The sequence below is a fragment of the Olea europaea genome, unplaced genomic scaffold, assembly GCF_002742605.1.
Source record: "Olea europaea var. sylvestris unplaced genomic scaffold, O_europaea_v1 scaffold236, whole genome shotgun sequence".
NCBI lineage: Eukaryota > Viridiplantae > Streptophyta > Magnoliopsida > Lamiales > Oleaceae > Olea > Olea europaea.
Genome location: NW_019241727.1, coordinates 103,640 through 122,489, shown reverse-complemented (window position 1 = coordinate 122,489; position 18,850 = coordinate 103,640). Strand labels below are relative to the sequence as shown.

Genomic DNA, 18,850 nt, shown 5'->3' with positions numbered 1-18,850 from the left:
GCAAGTCCTCAAGAAATGAGAAAGTGTAAGGAACATTTGAAAAGGTCGGGGACTTTCAACCTCTCCATCCAGCATGCGATGGCAATTAGTAGAAGATTGTCACGAATTAAACCTCAATTCGCAACCATCCACTTGCATAGCTCAAACAATGAAGTAATCCAGCTGAACTTGGAACGAAATTAAGACACAAAGAGAATGGGGAGGGATTAAATGATGAAACATAAGAACAAGAAAACAGAGAAGAATAGAGATACAGAGAAGAAGAAAGTACAACAGCAGAGAAGTAGAAGAAGAAAGGGAAAGAAGCCAGGGGAGAAGCAGAGATTCAGGGAGAAGGGGAGAAAACAATGGCGGCAAGCCAAAGCCTCAATTTCAATTCAATTCAATTCATCCTCCTTTCCAATTGTATACATACAACTATATATAGAACAAAAAAAACCCTAAACAGCTTTGGGCTAGCCCACTGAGAATAAAAGCTCAACTACATAAAATAAAAGTAAATGGTTCAACCCATGAAAAGATAAACCATTTACTTTTTTTTGTTCTTTTCAATTTTTTCACTTAAACACATTGGGATACATAAAAGAAATTAAAAAAATCAATCTTACGCACTTGCTTTCGCCTTGTGAGGCAAGTCAGCTTGGCAATGCATGCCTATTTTGATTGATATGTTAATTAATAAAAAGTTGATGATAAAAATGCGAGGAAAAGAGGTTGAAGATATAGCAAAAGTTACGGATCTTTGGCGCAATTAAAAGAGGGTGTTAGCCAAAAATTCGCCGATTGACTTTTGTTAAATTTGGAACCTAGATTACCAATTTACCCTTAACTATTCGAAGGCACCCGATTCCCTCTCCCGTCTACACTCACATCAAAAACCCTGAAAAACACGCAGAACACACAGTGAACGCCGATGGAAATGGAGATCGACTCGAAGCCAGAAAGAGAGATCAAAGAGAAAGAATTATTTAAGGCGGCGGAATCGGGCGATTCATTGATCTTCAAATCGCTATCTGAACAACAGCTTCTCAAAGCTCTTTCTCTCCGCAATGAAGATGGTCGTACCCTACTGCACTTAGCCGTTTCTGCCGCCCAAACCGAGGTCCTTTTTTGTTGCATTTTTACCGAATTTTAACAAATTTTCAATTGTAATCTTACAAGCTGGTGATGCATAGTTGTAACTATATAATTCAGAAGAAGTTATCGACCTGTTGCTCATTTGGCAAGATGAATTGAGTTCCCTCTGGCGCTAACGATTTGTTTTCTTCTTTTGCTAATTATTGTTCTAATTTTCAATATAAGGGGGGGGGGGGTGTTGATGCGAGCATTTTAGGATATCTGGGGAATGACATCCAGGCCTTGATAACTAGAAGAGTTGATTCTTTGCTAAGTGTAATTTTTGTTTGGAATTGGATCAGGTTGTGGAAGTACTATCCACGGCTAACCCGTCAATTGTGAACAGTTCCGATGAAGAAGGTTGGGCACCTCTTCACTCTGCAGCGAGCAGTGGCAATCTCAAAATTGTGGAAATTTTACTCAACAAAGGTGGACAATTATTTAATTGTAGTATTTTAAAACCTGATATTGGATATTCGTGAAGCAGAATTCCAACTAGTTTTAAAGAATTAAATCCTTTCAATTGTATGTGATTTCTATGGAAGAGAATAGACATCCTTTCAGAGGATGATAGTGATTGTGGAAAAGGGCGGCGAGGAAAGTGGTGAGATCAACAATGAAGATCAGCTTTATGTATATGTAAAACCAAAAGTCGAAAACAAATGTTGAAAGTACTAATTAATTAGACTGTAATTTTATTTTATTTTTCTGTCTGAAGTATTTTTTAGCTAGAGGAACAAATATCTAGTAACAGAAACACTATTTGTTTTACAAACTAATCAATGAAATTTGTAAAGGAGGTCAATACGTAATCTAGAATCTTCATTTACTTACTAATTTATGATGATACGGGTTTTGAACTCCTCTCCATCAACACCATAGACTGCATGGGAGAAGTCTTTGCTCTAGGGCATTCCTATTAAGGGTGGTTAACCTTAATTTAATGTTCTTCTCAAGTATCTGTTTTTCCTTAATTTTTTTAGTTCTGTTCAACTGTTTTGAAGCAGTACTTAAATCTGAAAAAGAAATGCTGATGAACAGGAGCTGATGTTAATTTGAAAAATGATGGTGGTCGCACTGCCCTGCACTATGCTGCTAGTAAGGGTCGGTTAAATATAGCTGAACTTCTGGTTTCACATGGTGCAAAGCTCAACCTGAAGGACAAGGCTCGTATCTTTATGCCTGATTATTGATTTATAGTACAGTATTCTTAGAGAGTGTCTGCCTGAAGTTATTCGCATTTCGATGTATTCTTTTTACTTACACATCACCCAAAAGCATGCATATGTATGTTTGGTTGCATGTGTGTATTTGCTAGTCTCAATGCACGTTGATGTATCTACCTAGGTTGACTTTTGAATAACTACTACTTGCAGGTTGGATGCACCCCATTGCATCGTGCAGCTAGCACGGGAAATGCAGAATTATGTGAATTCTTGATTGAGGAAGGAGCAGAGATTGACGATGTTGATAATGCTGGTCAAACTCCACTTATGGATGCAGTGATATGCCATAACAAAGAGGTAAAAATTGGCATATATCCTCCTTACATAATTAAATTTTCAAGGTTATGAAGTATATGTCTAGAAGTTCCCATGATATATATTAGTAGCATTGATACTTGTGCCAACTCTTATTGATATATACTGCAGTTAGCCTTGCTACTCATCCTTGACTGTTTGAATAAGGTCTTCACAAATTAATTGCACTGTTGCCTTGCAACTAAATGCTGCTTCTTCATCTTTTCTATTTACAGTATGGAACAAGTTTCGACTTTAGATCGTGGAAAATTGGGGGTTGGGACTGTTTTGGGATTATAAATTTTGTTTACAAATAACATCATTTCCAAATTTTGAGTTTTTCTTATTTCTAGATGGCACCTTCCTTTAAATCAATAGAACTCGTATCATTTTTTTTATTTTTTTTTTCCTGTGTTATTTTATGTTAATCTTCGAATTAGGTAATTAACTTCTATAGTTAAACCTCCCACATAAAATCTAATTAGTTTTATGAGATCTGCAAATTACACATTGACTCTGCTCAATCGCCCTTTCGCATAGTTATATAATATAATTCACAAGCTTAATCAAAAGAGCTCTGAACCACAAAACAGTCTATACATTTTGTTTGATAGTGATTTGGAAGCTTTATATGCCCATAATCCCATGCCTATCTTGGTTTGACCAACCCAACCAGCTATAGATTCAAAATTTCATTAGTACAGAATGGGGTCCAGGCGAGTCGAAGATCTTCCTCAGATTTAACGAAATAAAGAGAAAAGATTGAAGCCTAGAACCGATATATTTTGGTAACTAACTCTTAATAGCATTGCCTGGAGGGTTATTCTACTTTTTCTCTTTTTTTGGTGGGAGAGAGTAATGTTATTCCTTGCCTAACTGTGTTTGGTTCACAGGTAGCTCTCCTTCTTATAAGACATGGAGCGAATGTGGATGCTGAGGACAAAGAAGGATACACAGTTCTTGGTCGAGCCTCGGATGACATACGACCGGTGTTAATTGATGCTGCAAAGGCCATGCTGGAAGGATGAAAGCTCAATATCTATTGACAGATATGTCTGTGGGAGGAATTCTGTAAATGACTGGTATTTTGTGTTATAACAAAAATTTGAAGGATATTGTTTGCAGTGCCTTATCGATTTCAGATATCGTGTTATCACTGGATGAATACAGGATTTAATCAAGCAAATATAGACCATTTTCACATTTTTCCATAATTTTTTTCCTACTTTTGAACTATACATTCTCTAAAAAAATTACTTTTTAAATAATCACTTTTACATGAGCACATAACCTTGAATATAGAGATTCTTATCAGGTGTTTCGTTTTATTTCTCTTATTGGCTAAGCTATATTTGATCTCTAAGAGAGAAAATGCTCTTGTTTGAGCCCCATTAATTTCTTGTAATGTATTATAGAAAAGTATATAGATGGAAAATGTATGGTTGAAAAAGAAGGATTTTTTTGATTTGCGTATAATATTATTTTAATGAAAAATGTGATTGAAAATGAGTATTGTAGATAAAATAATGGAAAAGAATGGGAAAAAATGCGGTTCAAACGAGGGCAGAGTACAATTGAGATTGTTAAGCGGTAAACGAACTTTTTTTTTTTTTAATGATAAAATTATCTACAAATTACAAGTCGTCTCTTTAATTAGGATAAAAAAGACTTGTATATGACATCATTGAGAAATATGTTTTTATTATTTCTTCACTCTCTTCAATCAGGTAACTATACTTGAATTTTACTCAATCAGATAATTATATTTTAATATGATTTCCATTGAGTAGTCATAATTTAATTTTAATTTTATGTATAATTAATTACTTGATTGAAATCAAATTAAAGAGTAGTTTATTTAATTAAACTTTGCTGATTGAAATATAGAGTGAAAGTATAATTGTCGCAATGCACGAGTATCATCGAGTACAAATCCACATCAATGTTGAGTTCCAAATTAATTCCAGTCCTGGTCGAGGGCTCTGGGAACGTTGTATCTCACGCTTTCGGCACGGGTGCTTCTAACAAAACATTCCACGTATTTCAGCTCTCCAAGAAGACAAATGCACATCTTTGAAGCAATCTTGTATCCATAATAAATCAAACACGAACATGGAGTGTCGAATTATGAGCTACCATGACATTTACAAAGACAATTCCTCTAGGAAACACGACCTCATTCCCGAATGTCGCACAACAAGTTCTTCGGTGTCTAATTTCCCTCGATGAATTCCGAATCAAGAAACCTAAAGCCTTACATTATCACGTTATTGCAACAGTAGGAGGATTACCTGCAGGGCATCTTTGTCGACGGGGACGTCTAGTTGTCTTCCCCCACCCTGTTAGGCTTCTATCCTCCAAACTAGTTTCAATTTTGTTAATTTGCTGCACCAATGAATTACAAACTGGGGAGGGAATAGTTGGAGTTGTTTTGACCACGGTTCGTCTCCTCCCCCGAGCACCCCCGTTCCTCGTGCTATTCCTTCTTGGCAACCCAGAATTCCAAGGATGCCCTGTAGCTCTCATCAGGCCTCCAAATGTCTGAAGATCCTCGGTCATCTCGTGTCGGGATAATGATGCCAGACCAGGAAGAATGTCCCTTTGGAAGTCCCTTCGCTGCCTTCCTCTCCTTGCGGGACCCCTTCGAGATCTATTTGGTAATGAATCAGGTAGTGTTTCTTCAACATTTTGGACTTCGGGAACAAAGGGTTTAGGCATGTAGTCTTCTTCTTTCGTCTGTGTCAATCGCAATGTCATGGCCTCAAAATCGTCTATCTCCTCAAAAAGATTACGAATTGGTGCACCATCCCTGATTTCCAATTCTTTGCTCTTGAGTTCATCTGCACATGAAGAAATAACATCGACAAACCAGAGCAGGGGTTCTGCCAATGAAGCTTCAGGCGGACGGAAAATGTTATCCTCTGCTAGAATTTGCTGACTCAAAGATGAGATGGCAATTATAGCCTGTGCTGCATTTCTTACAACTTCATCTTCTATTTGTTTGGCTTTATGTTCAGAAGATAGCAAGGATGGCTCAACCTGTATATCTTCTCTGGACGGTGCATTGTCATCATCACACTCTAGAATAAATGGGGCTTCAAGATCTATTTCGACTGAAGTCTTTGTAATGGCACTGTTTCTTGGAACAGAGGATGCGGGTGGATCTTCAACATCACTGATACAAGAGTTTAAATCAATTAGATTTCTCATACAGCTACCTTTTGTATGTATTTCCTTCTCTACAATCTGTTCTGCTGCTATCTGCTCATCCGACTCACAAGCTAGATTAATATTTATTATTCCATTTTTTCTTTCATTTGTGGAATTTTTTCCTTCGGGAGGGCAAATACTCGAGGTGGAAAAATGGGATGATGGCTCAGGTTTATGAACACTCCGGATTTCAGAAATGGGAAACCCCATAATTTTCTTGATATTCCGAGTCCCGTGTAGGTTCACCATCTCACAATCACTTGAAGCTGACATGAAAGTTGGGGGAAATTTTTGATTAAGATCTCTCACAGTTTGGCTCTTGCAATACAGTGGAATGGAAGAAGCTTGAAGGTTTGCCAAACTTCCCGAGAGTTCTGAACTAGCATCTGCAGCCTCATTTTTGTAGGATAGCTTCGATTTGAGCCAAGGCCATGTTGACACGTCAGCTGACTTACTTTTTTCTTCCATCTTATTGAGATCTTGCAGACAATTTGCCGCATTTGATGAGCTCTTCAAAACTACCTCATTTAAGTCAATATCTATGACAGGCTTCCTATTTATATGAGTCGAGCCCTTCAGAAACTTCTCGTATCCTTGATTAGCAGAATGGTAAAATGCTACATTATCACCCTTGCTGCAGTTAAAATAATCAATGGCATCGGATGGCAATTGAACACGTTCTTTGAGTCCAGAGACAGGGCCATGGTGAAATCCATTCCGGGATGTTACATCATTTCCCAAGCTCGGGTTCAATTTAGAACTAGCATTAACTTTCGACTTGTCTCCAAAAGTTCCTTGGCTTGTTGAAGCAGAGTTGATAGATGCAGAGAACGGGATTATCTTTTGAGTAAAGAAACTTGTGGGCTTTGCCGAAGATGAGAGAGAGTGAGACCAAGAATCGGTAAAACCCAAAAATGGGTACGCACCAGGAATCCGAGATGTGACAACAGGTTCTGAATGGTTATTATTGGAGTGATCTAGACTTCTATCTCTCCACAGATCTTCCCTGCTATGCCCAGTTGGACATGTTCCAGGAGGATGGCAAGCCTGATTAAGCATGACGTTTGACTGCTGGGAAGGTATAGGTAGCTTCTCGTTCTGGAGACCTTTAGGTGCAGAAGCCGGATTACTTTTACTGGATCCTGTGAAAGAATTGAGTAGTTCATAAAACCATCAGCATTCATATAAAGAAACAGACAATGAAAAAGTTGAGTCAATTGCATCTACAAACATGATTAAAGTATTGTAATTTTGCATAATTCCCTAACACAAAACCTACTCTCGAAAAGTTGAGAGTGGTAATATCCCTTTGAAATTGATTTCGGAAGCATTTACCGCCAGTGATGATAGTAGTTTAGATTCTACACAAACAACGGAAACAAACTAAGAATTATTCCCAATAAATTTGAATCACACGAATCCTTTTCCGGAACTCCATATGGTTGATGTACGAAATCTAAAGCAATTAGATCTTTAGCAACTACCATAGGCCATGGTACTTCTTTTGTAGCCCTCCCTGTTATGACTTGTTAAGAGAAGATTGTGTCTCTTCGAATTAGAGCCTCTTTAGCTATACACGCCACCCAAGACATTCTTCCCTTATTTACCTCAATCAATGCCACTTCATCTTGTTGGCATATAGTCTCATTTCTTATCTTATTCATTTTAGTAGGGATGGATAAAACTTCCGAATCGAATCGAATCGTACCGAACCCGAACTAAATCGAACTGAGCAATTCTTCTTAAGTTAAATATCCGAAGTCCGAACACCGATAGGTTCGGTTCTATACCAAGAATCGAATAATCGAATAAGAACTGAATGTCTCTAATTTTTTATTAAATACGCCAAATTATTTTATTTTTTTAAATAAATTTGCCAACTAATTAATTGAGCCCAAAATATTATTTTCCCCAACTTTTTAATTCAAATTTCAGGCTTTCTCAATTATTCTATAGTTTCTTAAATAATTGAAATTGAGCAGATTCGCTTACCCTTTTTCTGCCCAATTCATTGAATTTCCACCACTTTGATCAAGGTAAGCTTCATCTCATTCCTTTCTAATAATTTCTCAAGCTCAATGTATAAATATTATAATTTATAACTAGTGTTCAAGATATTTATTGCGAGCTCACGTATTTGCATGTTTTCCTTTCTCTCAACAGCAACCTTCCATGCCGTTTTCTTTATTTTCACCCTTTTTTTACCGAATATTTTCACATTTCTTTTAGTATGTCTTCCATATTAAATATGTCATTAGTTGAATTGATATAGTGTTATTGTAAATATTAAAAAAATTAATTATGATACAGAACCGAATGTCGGTTCGGTTTCATAATTAAATTTAGATCCAACGATTCCACTTACTAAATTTTCAAAAATTCTGGTTTTGATTCGGTTCGGTTCGGTTCGGTTCTCTTCAGAAACTAGCCGAATTGAATCATGTACAGCCCTACATTTTAGTATGACCAAGATACCCATCTTAGCATTCTCATTTCTAAGACATTTTTGTCTTTTAATGGTCCACCACTCGGAACCACGAAATAATTGATCTAATCACTTTTCCAAGAAAATGGGCTTTTAAAATTAAGGGAACCTTCTCATCACGAGGAACAAGCTAAGAGTTTAATTAACATAAGCTCAAAGCTGATATAGAGTAATATAAAATAAATTGATGAATTTTCTGCAACTTTATTAAAACTACTTACCTGCTTCGTATACATGGGCGAGCCACCCCCTCTCTTTGAATTCACTCTCGATCGATGAATTTATCAAAGATCTGTTATTGCTATTTATGGTTTCTCCCAGTACATGTACGAATCCTGCACTGTGTTTAGGCGAGAGACCTACACCTTTGGTCTCTCCAACATTTGAAGTATGTCCAGGAAAATCAACAGATGATGGAGCCATTACTTCTTCAACGAGAATGGGTTCGTTTAGATCAGCTAACCCAGTAGATCTCCTCAAACAAGAGCTTGAAGAGGAATCATCTCCACCGAGGAAAAACTTCCTACTACTATCAGGTACAACATTTTGAACCCCATTAGGTGTATAACTCAAAATGTCAGATACTTTTCCATCCTGTATGCATTCCTCCCCATCTTCAGTATCAACATACTGATCAGCTGGAAGTTGAAGATCGAACAACTTCTTCCTCATCTTAGAGGGTCTTGAATCAAGTGCTTCAGAGTCCTTTGGAGAACACCCGTGATGGAACGGAAAGTGTCCAGTGTGCTTGTTATTCCCATAAGTACAACTCGGAGGAGAATTAATAATTTCAACCCCCGAAACAGATGTTCTACCATAACCAGAATGCAACAGAGGAAAGCCGAAAATTTTCCGTTTTCGAGCATCTTCTGATGGCATTTGAGCTCCATGCAGACTTGACGATGACGATGATGGTTCCATCATTGCCTGATGTTTATGTAGTTCATTCTTTTTTATTTCTTCCATCATTTTCCTTTGAGTTCTGTAAAGACGGTGGAGTTCATATACCTAGATGACAGCGAAGATACAACTAATCAAGCTTCTGTTACACTACTGAATTGTTACGGACTGAAAGGACAGACTCTACATAGAGCATGTTTGGTGAAGCTTAGAAGGAGCTAGATTTTGTACAGAACATGGAAAAATAAAGTAATTTTTATTTAATAAACTTCAAACATGTTTAGCTTGTCCATATCACTACGCCAAATGAGAACATGACAAAAATATAAGTGAACCAACTGGATGTTTTAGAGCAACAGACGTAATCACAAAACTAAACCAAGTACCTGGTTCTTGAAAATTGCTTCATGTTCAAGTATTTTCTGCTTTAATGCATCCTTATCGTACCCCAGATTCCTGTCTGTTACAGTCCTTGGCACAAACAAATTGTAACACAGTCCATTTGTTAAGGTTTTGTCTCCATAAAATAGGGGCCAGCTACTGCTGTTACAATCCTCATTAAGATCCCTCATGGAATAATATCCTGGCAGGTAGCTTTCGCAATGCAATTTCGTTCCCATTCCTGCAGAGGATATCCGAGTTAGAAAAACAATTCCAAAGTTCTGAAACCAATGCTACATTTGTTGTTTTTTTCCCATTCCTGTACTAATTTTCTTCCTTTTTTTTCAACTGCACAGGTTATTTTTAAGGTAATTTGTGTTTTATCCACTCAGCAGAAACATGGAAGATAATTTCTATGAAAATGACAACAAATAACAAATTAATCCACATTCCCCATTTTTTTTTTTTAAATAATAAAAAGAACATAGAATGAACACTTGTACTACTGGTAATTAAAAAAAAAAAAAGATCTTTTTCTATTTCATCGAAAATAAACAAGGTAGAGACCTTTTTTCTTTTCAGACAACTGAGATCTATATCAATACAACTCTTCTAAATACATTTATGCTATGGTATCAAAGATTTGACAAACTTGGGATAACTGCACCCTAATCCGAAGATGATCCTGAGTAAAATTAAATATGATAACTTATTGTTTTATATACAAAAGGTTGCAATCTAGTGACTGCTTTGATAAAAGTTCTATTTGACTAACACCAAGACATGGGATCAATGAGTCAAGGATATGTACGTTATATAAGCGCCTAATGGAACCAAACCATGAAGATTCCTTCTTCGGAAAATCATTTACTTATATAATCACAACAAACTAATGCAAAATGTCTATTATATTCAAGTAAGACACTCCAGCCAACAGAATTAATCCCTTCGAATGTATAGATCCACTCTGCAATTCGAGTCGATTGGTTGCCTCAGGAATAGATTAGATAAAGTAAGAGCTGGACCAAAATTGACACAGCCGCACTTGGTGTCATGACAAAAAAAAATTCTGGTTGTAATATTGGAAACTTAACAAAACAGGTACAAAATTAAATTGCAAAAGAGGGATTTTTAAATATAGTTCAACTAATACAATTAGAACCTAACAAGGCGTCAATAAGTTAACATATGCTACAGAAAAACCAATCATCTGGCATAAGTACAAGGAACATATTTAGAATCCCAGACCACCAAATAATTGCAATTATATTTAGATTGAATTCAGGTAAAAACAGATCCTCTATAGAAATTATCCCTAACCAAATCCAAGAACCCATCAAAATTAAATTAGTACTATATTTCATAAAGCAAATGCACTTCCCAACATCATAGCCAATAGAACAAATAATCAGAAAACCCCAAAAGAAGTCATTTTGATACCAATTATAAATCAATTTATCAGATTATTAATCATAAGCAAAATTCTTGGAAAAAAAAATCTTTTTAATTAATGGTCAAAATCCAGTAAATCTATGAAACCCAAGAAAGTAATAAAAGACAATATTACCTCAGACCCACATCCTGGAATCACAGCTTCTCAAGAAACCCTCATGGATTCAATCGTCCAACAGTGAGTCTCACAGTAAATAAGAACTTGTAATCATGTAAAATTTTAGTGATTTTTTCACTCAATACGGCCAAATAAACCAAGAAAAAGAAAAGCAAAAAGGAAGAGAAATAATTAAAACTTTCAAATGAAAATAAGTAAATAGCAAAAGGGAATGGCTTGGAAATTTCATTGAACAAGCTCAGATCCTCATCAAACTCAACTAAAGATTGCAGATTTCGATCTGCTGGGCCTCTCTCTCTGAAAAGGAAGAAATTTAGAGAGAGAAATGAGAATAAAAGAGGAGAGAATTTGTTTGTTGAGAGAGAAAAGAGATCCCAGAAAACAAATCTTCACAACAAACGACCTCCTTGGAACAGTGACATTAAAATTTGTCAACATCCGGTCTCTTTTCATTCCCTTCTCTCTCCATATATACATACACATATGCATACATATATGATTTTTTTAGCTGTACTTACTGTAATAAATAATTTCTTGGTTTTCGAGAATATTAATGAAAATTCAATATCGTAACGTCAAACAGTCTGCAAATAATTATAGTAATAATATGGAAATAAGTTCACGACATAAATATGTCAACGTATGCGTGCACATGCAGTTTTATCCTTGACATGTTCGAATTTTAAAAATTCAAATTAATTGATTCGAACACGGATAAAAGATCGAGGATTAAAGAACTCAATCCATTAAAAATTATCGACTCTCAATTCGTTTTAATATGAATTGTACCTTTTCAATTTTCAAGTTAAAAGCAATACAGTTCTCAAGTTTTTTGGACAAGTTGATCGAGGCGGCTCGGTTTGCACGTTGTTTACATATTGATGATTGATCCAATGCAAATTTTCTTTAAAATTGAAAAGTGAAAACTGATATTTTATTTGGGGGGTATTAAATCCCCATTTGAACATCACTATTTGATGTTATAATTTTTGAAATAGTATTTTTTCGGAGAATGTATAGTTGAAAAAGAAGGAAAGGATTTTGGTTTATGGATAACACTCTCCTCATCTCATTTATATAGGTTGGTTTTATTTTTCACATGGATTAAGAAATTTTATTTAATATTATTGAAAAAATAATTTTACCAAAAACTTTCCTAATTTACCCTGATTTATATTTGTACAATTGTAAGATTAAATAAAAAATTGATTATAACTATACAAATTAAATAAGGATATATTAGTAAAAAAACAAAACAAAACATTCTCAAAAGAGAAATATAATTATATAATTGAGACAAGAAAATAAGAAAGTCGGCTAATATAAATGGGAAGAATGGAATATTATTTTATTAAAAAATGTATAATTAAAAAAAAATAAAAAAAATATTATAAATTTAAATGGGGCTCATATGGGACTAAATACTGTTAAATCTCTCTCAAGTCCTAACCTTTCATTTTAAGTAGGTTTTCATTGCCATTTAACAGGCAAGATGTGGTTCCAAATACTGACAAAGGTGGGATTAGGTTTCTAGATTAGTATTAAAGTTGAACATCCGCACTACACGACCCGAGTGGATGATCGTATACACAGACATGGGAGGTCAGGGTTATTTTATTCACATGGAACCCATGCATCCCATGTGAGGGCCCAGTCATCGGAGATGTCATCCATAAGGGTCGAATGAAATTTACATAAAGTTGAATATCTTGTCTTAAAATTTAAGTCCCCGTTTGTCTTTCGGAAAACGAGCTTTAGAATAATAAAATTTTGAATAATGTTTAGCTAAAAGGTATGAAAAATTTTAGGATTGTGTGTAAAATATTTTATTTCGAGAATGTGTGGTTGAAAATGGGTTTGAGGGGGCGAAAAAAAAAAGACAAGAAAGAGAGTTTTGAAATAATGATGAACAAATGAGGACTAAAATTTATTGCAAATTATTTATAATTTATTTTAAATTAATTTCGAACACCGTAATTCACGTGTAAGTTGGTCTTTATTTTATCAAAGGCAGGGATGTACACAGCCAAAAGCCTGTATTCATACTGATACTATGAGTGATTTGATTTACTTTGTCTTAAATACAAAATGGATTTAATGAATGTCGTTATCTAAATTCAATTTTTGCGACTTCTCTCTTCTTACGTACAAATAAAGTTAGCTGCATGTCATAAAAACTCAATTATGTAATTGACTCAGAGAAAATGAAATTTACGTTATACTAAAATATTCAATTAATTCATTATTAAAATAAAAAATTATCTTAAGCAAATCATGATTTTTATAACATATTGTTTCTCGTTCAATAATTCTAAATCTTTTTTCTTAATTATTAATATTCTTGTGAACTTTTGACCTCAAAAGATCTGGTCCCTACACATGTAGTCATTGTCATGTGTAATGTGTACAAAGTTTCCAATTAGTGGAAAAAACTGGTAATTAACTTGATTTTTTGGGTGGCCCAAAGATAAGGGTCAAAGCCTCTTTATGGCGAAAAAGTTCTTGGATCTTTTTAGCAAATTCATTTGTTAGTCTGGTTGACGGTGAAAATCAGATTAACAAATTCCTTTCATCTAATTGGGATTTTCACCTTCTAAACTCACTAGTTTTAATGTTTAAATATGAGTAAGAGAAGAAATGACTGTTTGAGACTTAGACAAGAATATTTATAGATGTCCCTCAAGGTTTTGGGGGCAATTTGATCATTCTAGAAGAAAAGACGGGTGGCAACCTTTTATTGGTTAGTTCATAACGGATTATGATATAAATGTTACGCTTTACTCATTTGTCCACGTGTGCTTCGATGACGATTTTCTTGGCAGTCTAGATGAGGGAGTAGTTCGCCTACTTTGTATGAGTCTTTTATACTTGGCTCCCCCTTTGCATTATTTATGCATTGCAAGCGAGCAAGGTTCGAAAAGGGTATTTCTTGGTTCAACAAGCCTTTCAAAATTAAATAACTAATACTTTCGTCATAGGTATAAATAGTAGTTGGCTCTCGATTCATTGTTAATAGATTTCTCAACATCGCTTAAATTAGTAGGCCCTTAATTTAGAGGGTTCGCGACCTTTAAACAAGTGATGAATAATATTACTCAATTATTCATTTTAAATAATCATTAAATTAGAGCATACATGGTACATGTTTGGTACCCCTAATACATAGATATTTAAGGTCTCGTTTGGTACCTATTTTTTTTAAAATGCATTTTTCTTTCTCTTCTTTTCAACCACACATTCTTTATTAAAATAATATTACAAGTATATAAAAAAAATTCCTTATTTTTCAACCACATATTTTCCATCAATTTACCTTTCAAAAATATATTTTTACATAAAAATGTCTCCCAAAAACCCTCCAAATAGGGTAATTATATTCACACCCCATTTTAATTTCATGTTCTTAATCTTTGCTCACTATAGTATTTATATTTCTAATAGTTTTTCGTGTCATTTTTATTCTCAAATTTTTTATTAGTTAACATATTTTATATTTGATAATAATTTGATGTCCCAATGTCCATTGAAATAGCTTAAATCAACTTATGTTTCATCCTGTTTTAAAAATAAATAAAAAAGTGCAAAAAAAATATTTTTCCCTCATTTCAAAACATGAAAAATCAAATATTTTGATATAAATTATCGTCAAGAATAAGAAGCCCTACTTAATAGAAGATTGAAAATAAGAACTCGATGAAAAAAAGTTTAGAAAATAAGTGCTATAGTTAACAAATATTAAAGAGCTTAATTGTAAATACAACGTGGTCGTGGCAATAGAGCCACCCATTCAAATAATCAGAAGAAAAAGGTAAAAGTCTAATCTAAACCCCAAAGACTCCTTTTATTTCGATTGAAACCACAAACAAATAATATTACTAATTACACTATTAGCGGGGCAAAACTGGAAACTTCACAATGTGTTAGCATGTCCGTACATATCCCATTCAATAAAGTGCAGATAATTTTGCGGCGAAAATCCCATCAAATACCTTCCATGTCTTTTCAAATCCCGAGGTATATTCCACCCATGAATCCTGGCTTCCATCTTTTCAAATAGACCCTTATATTCCTATTAATATACGAAAAGACCCTCAAGAAAGTTTTATGACGAAATTACCCCCTCAGAAATGTGGACCCCACCAGCCGTTTTATATCAATTTGTCTCATCTCCCAAAGGGTCTGACGGGCATCTGCTTTTTCAAGAAATCCCAGTCCCACTCCACTTGCCACTTCTTTCCTCAAAGGAATTACCAATCATACATGTTCTTTCGGTTAAGGGTAAATTGCATTATTCGCCCCCAATCTTCTTCGACAGTTGCGGATCTATCCCTCTCTTTTATTTTTGATGCTACTCACCCCAACATGTCTGAAAATAGCAAAAGACTTCCCTCTTCCATGATTTTTGTCCAACTTTGCTGTTAAGATAATTAGGATGGATTTTAGTACATTTGAGATCTTTTGGTTATTATTTATTTACCATTTATCTATTTGTCTATTTTAAGTAAAAGGTAAATTTGTCTTTTCATGCGAACTTAATAGTAAAATTGGATGTATATCGTGAGGAGGGATGACTTCTGCTAATTTTCAAAGCATTGTAGATTCAGAGCGCCAAAAATCAAATGTATGGATAAATCTGCAACTTCTGAAAAAAGTTGGGTGCGGTACAATTTACCCTAGGGTATATCAAATTGACCCAGTCTCTGTTCATATTATCATTAAGAATAATATTATAGTGAAATTTAACAAACTTATCAATGTTCACATTAAGAAAATATATTTGACTTTGAGGTTCCTAAACCATGGAACGGAGTCACCACAAAGAAGTTTCATGGAAGTTGCTAAGAAGTTGAACCATTAAGAAAGTTAGAGGCCATAATTTTTAATCCATCACGATTATCACGTATTTATTTTTAATATAAAGAACATAACTTTGTTCATGAAACAATAGAAGGATCGAGTATTGGCAACTAATGGTGTGAGAAACTTATTTATTTATGCTAATCTAGTTGATATATGTCTCTTGAGTGAATAAGAGTACAAATTTTCGTATTCGAGTCAATTAGTTTATGTCATGTGAGCATAGTTCCATCAAATCAGGTCTATGTTGAGTCAAGTTGAGCACAACCATACGTGCTTAGAGTTATCCTACACTCTCTTGGAGGATTCCTTGAAAATTCCCTCATGACTTGATTGATGTTTACTCCTCACCATGACAAATTCTATTAAGAGCAATAAATTATGATGGCCATTGTCAATGGCTCAATTACCACGAAAATGAATAAAATTGACTAACTGTGTTGATTTTTTCCATCCCGATTCACTCCTCAATCACCAAATTCATCAATTATATTGAGGCTTTGGACATTACATTGAATGAATCAGCCACATGCCTCCATCATAAGTAGTCAAAGTTAGTATAGAACCACATAAGCCGCAGAGTGACAAAAAATAGAGACTAAGATACTTGATTTTATTTTTGAACACGCTGACTCTAAATTCGGTTGCCAACAAATTTCATCTTCGCTCTCGTCCACGTGTATGCCATATGCGCACTTGGACACGACGTTATACTACACAGGCTATGATTCAGGCATCACAAACTTGTGCACTACGATGCTCAAGTCAGATGAATAAATTGGGTGAGAGAACAATACAATGCACAAGAATATGAGCGTTGGACAGAGAATTTATACCCAAGAGTGAAAAGTTATGTCCATCGGATGCTTGACACCGGCTTCATCCTAACATCTCACTAATCAAGCTCAAATGTTTCAATCCCAGATGTTATAAGCTTGTGCCCACCTCACCAAAGGCTAAAGAGTAGCCACGCTAGGCTTGCAATCTAAAATTTAGAATTAAATTTTGAACGAACGTATTTGCTGCAAGTTGCCAAATTTATCATTCGTACAAAATATATTTGTACGGAATCTCTTTTGAGCAAGGCTATGTTTGTAGAAGATGCCCAAGAGATGTCAAGCACATCAAAAATATGTTGCAGCAGAAGGTGACATCTTGTATCGAAAGCGTCGCTTCGTATGAGGTGCTCAAATCACCTTGGCCAGTCACCTTGAAAATATACTGCATTATAAGGTTGCAACTTGTCTCGAAAGTGTCACTTCATATGAGGTGCTATCACTTCGGACGAGGTACCCAAATCATCTCGATCAATTGCCCAATTACCTCGAAAATATATTACACTAGGAGTGGCTCCTTGCCTCGGAAGTGCCACGTTGAATGAGGTGTAATCACTTCAAATAAGGCATCCAACTAACCAGAGTCGATTGCCGAATCATCTCGAATGACATGTGGGGACAAGATGAAACAGAGTACAGACCTTCGTGAATTCTTGCTTTGTCTTTGCTTAATTGGTTGTCATGTGACTTGTCTTGTAGAATGAGGTTTGACAAAATAGATTTTAAAATCATTAGTGGATAACTTATCGATATATTTCAATATTTAAATTAAATTTATTTGCAAAAAATTGTTCATATGACACAAAGTCTAAGGATATTTACCTTTATATGGAGGCATGCAAAATTCACATTGTTTTTCAATATGACCCAATTCGTGCTTTAGCCGTTAATTAATTTATTTTTTTCTCCACATATTTCTCCACATATTTCCAAAATATAAGCCATCCTTGTGCTAAATACACCCCTAGATATTAGACGAGTATGCACGACATAAAGCAGCGATGCTCGTTTTTGTGTTTTATAATTTTTAATAGAATAATTGAAAAAAAAAAAGATTTAAAAAACTCACTGGAAGCTAGGCCTAGACAATCAAGCCCGGGATCCGGGTTTTTCACGGGCCAGCTACCTTTTCTTGCACCACCGTAGAGGTGGAAGAAAATTTGCATTTTTGGACACCTATTTGGCTTGAAGAAAAAGAAAAATGCAGGGTCAGGAAGAGGATGAGAATCTTGATCAAATGAATTGAATGACTTTTCCTACGAATTTTTCTTTCACAAACTTAGCTGAAGCAAAAAGCATTTTCTTTAATCTCATCCAAATATTTACATATTATTTCAAGAATTACGTTAGTTTAGGGAAAAAATAATAAAATGAACCACCGCCATCGTTATTACGACAACTTCAAACCTTCTTATAAATATTACAAGGGGATTTTGCATAGATGTCCCTACATTATTAATTGTCAAAAATTTTGTCATTTTTTTAATAGGTGCTAAAAAAATGTCTTATTTTGGGTACAAATTGTCCACAATATCCTTGTAATTATCTTTTGGGTGCATTTAATGCATATATTTAATGTTAATTAATGCTATAATTTGACAGTAAACATATGTAAGAAAATCTTATGTGTAATTTTAATACACATTTGTGTAATAGAAGTGTTAACAATACATACATATATATATATATATATATGTGTGTGTGTGTGTGTGTGTGTGTGTGTGTGTGTTACGCCCCTAACTGAATCACTTCGAAATATCAGGCACACCACTCCCCCCAAGTGCCATGCATCTATCCGAAGTGATTCTGAAGTGATCCAACGACCCCCAACTTCACGTACTGCAAGGCGTAGCCCCCGAAGTGCCACGCATCCATCCGAAGTGGTTCTGAAGTGATCCAGCGACCCCCAACTTCGTGCACTGCAAGGCGTAGGGTAGATCCACTGAATCGGCCGAAGTTCCCCCTGACGTCGAAG

General features: G+C 35.0%; 2 protein-coding genes across 2 annotated transcripts; one reads left to right on the top strand and one right to left on the bottom strand.

The window, feature by feature from the left end:
• The first annotated feature begins 762 nt into the window (after positions 1-762).
• LOC111381717 (26S proteasome non-ATPase regulatory subunit 10) lies at positions 763-3,872 on the top strand. The gene is made up of 5 exons (XM_023005528.1): positions 763-1,102; positions 1,419-1,545; positions 2,158-2,282; positions 2,493-2,639; positions 3,530-3,872. The coding sequence occupies exons 1-5, from the start codon at positions 914-916 to the stop codon at positions 3,662-3,664; spliced, it is 723 nt and encodes a 240-aa protein (XP_022861296.1). The 5' UTR covers positions 763-913; the 3' UTR covers positions 3,665-3,872.
• A 653-nt stretch (positions 3,873-4,525) lies between these two features.
• Positions 4,526-11,618, bottom strand: LOC111381686. Its single transcript, XM_023005497.1, has 4 exons — positions 11,180-11,618; positions 9,618-9,853; positions 8,553-9,339; positions 4,526-6,988 (listed from the first exon to the last, which is right to left on the bottom strand). Exons 2-4 carry the CDS (start codon positions 9,849-9,851, stop codon positions 4,899-4,901), a joined length of 3,111 nt encoding a protein of 1,036 aa, XP_022861265.1. The 5' UTR covers positions 9,852-9,853; positions 11,180-11,618; the 3' UTR covers positions 4,526-4,898.
• Between the last annotated feature and the right edge of the window lie 7,232 nt (positions 11,619-18,850).

What these genes read in the sequence shown, in the direction of transcription:
- LOC111381717 (XM_023005528.1), top strand. Translation starts at nt 914, where the DNA reads ATGGAAATGGAGATCGACTCGAAGCCAGAAAGAGAGATCAAAGAGAAA. An exon ending in GGAAATTTTACTCAACAAAG is followed by an intron (nt 1,546 to 2,157) that starts GTGGACAATTAT and finishes GCTGATGAACAG; the next exon opens with GAGCTGATGTTAATTTGAAA. An exon ending in AGCTCAACCTGAAGGACAAG is followed by an intron (nt 2,283 to 2,492) that starts GCTCGTATCTTT and finishes TACTACTTGCAG; the next exon opens with GTTGGATGCACCCCATTGCA.
- LOC111381686 (XM_023005497.1), bottom strand. Translation starts at nt 9,851, where the DNA reads ATGGGAACGAAATTGCATTGCGAAAGCTACCTGCCAGGATATTATTCC. An exon ending in AAGCAATTTTCAAGAACCAG is followed by an intron (nt 9,340 to 9,617) that starts GTACTTGGTTTA and finishes GCTGTCATCTAG; the next exon opens with GTATATGAACTCCACCGTCT. An exon ending in CGCCCATGTATACGAAGCAG is followed by an intron (nt 6,989 to 8,552) that starts GTAAGTAGTTTT and finishes ATTCTTTCACAG; the next exon opens with GATCCAGTAAAAGTAATCCG.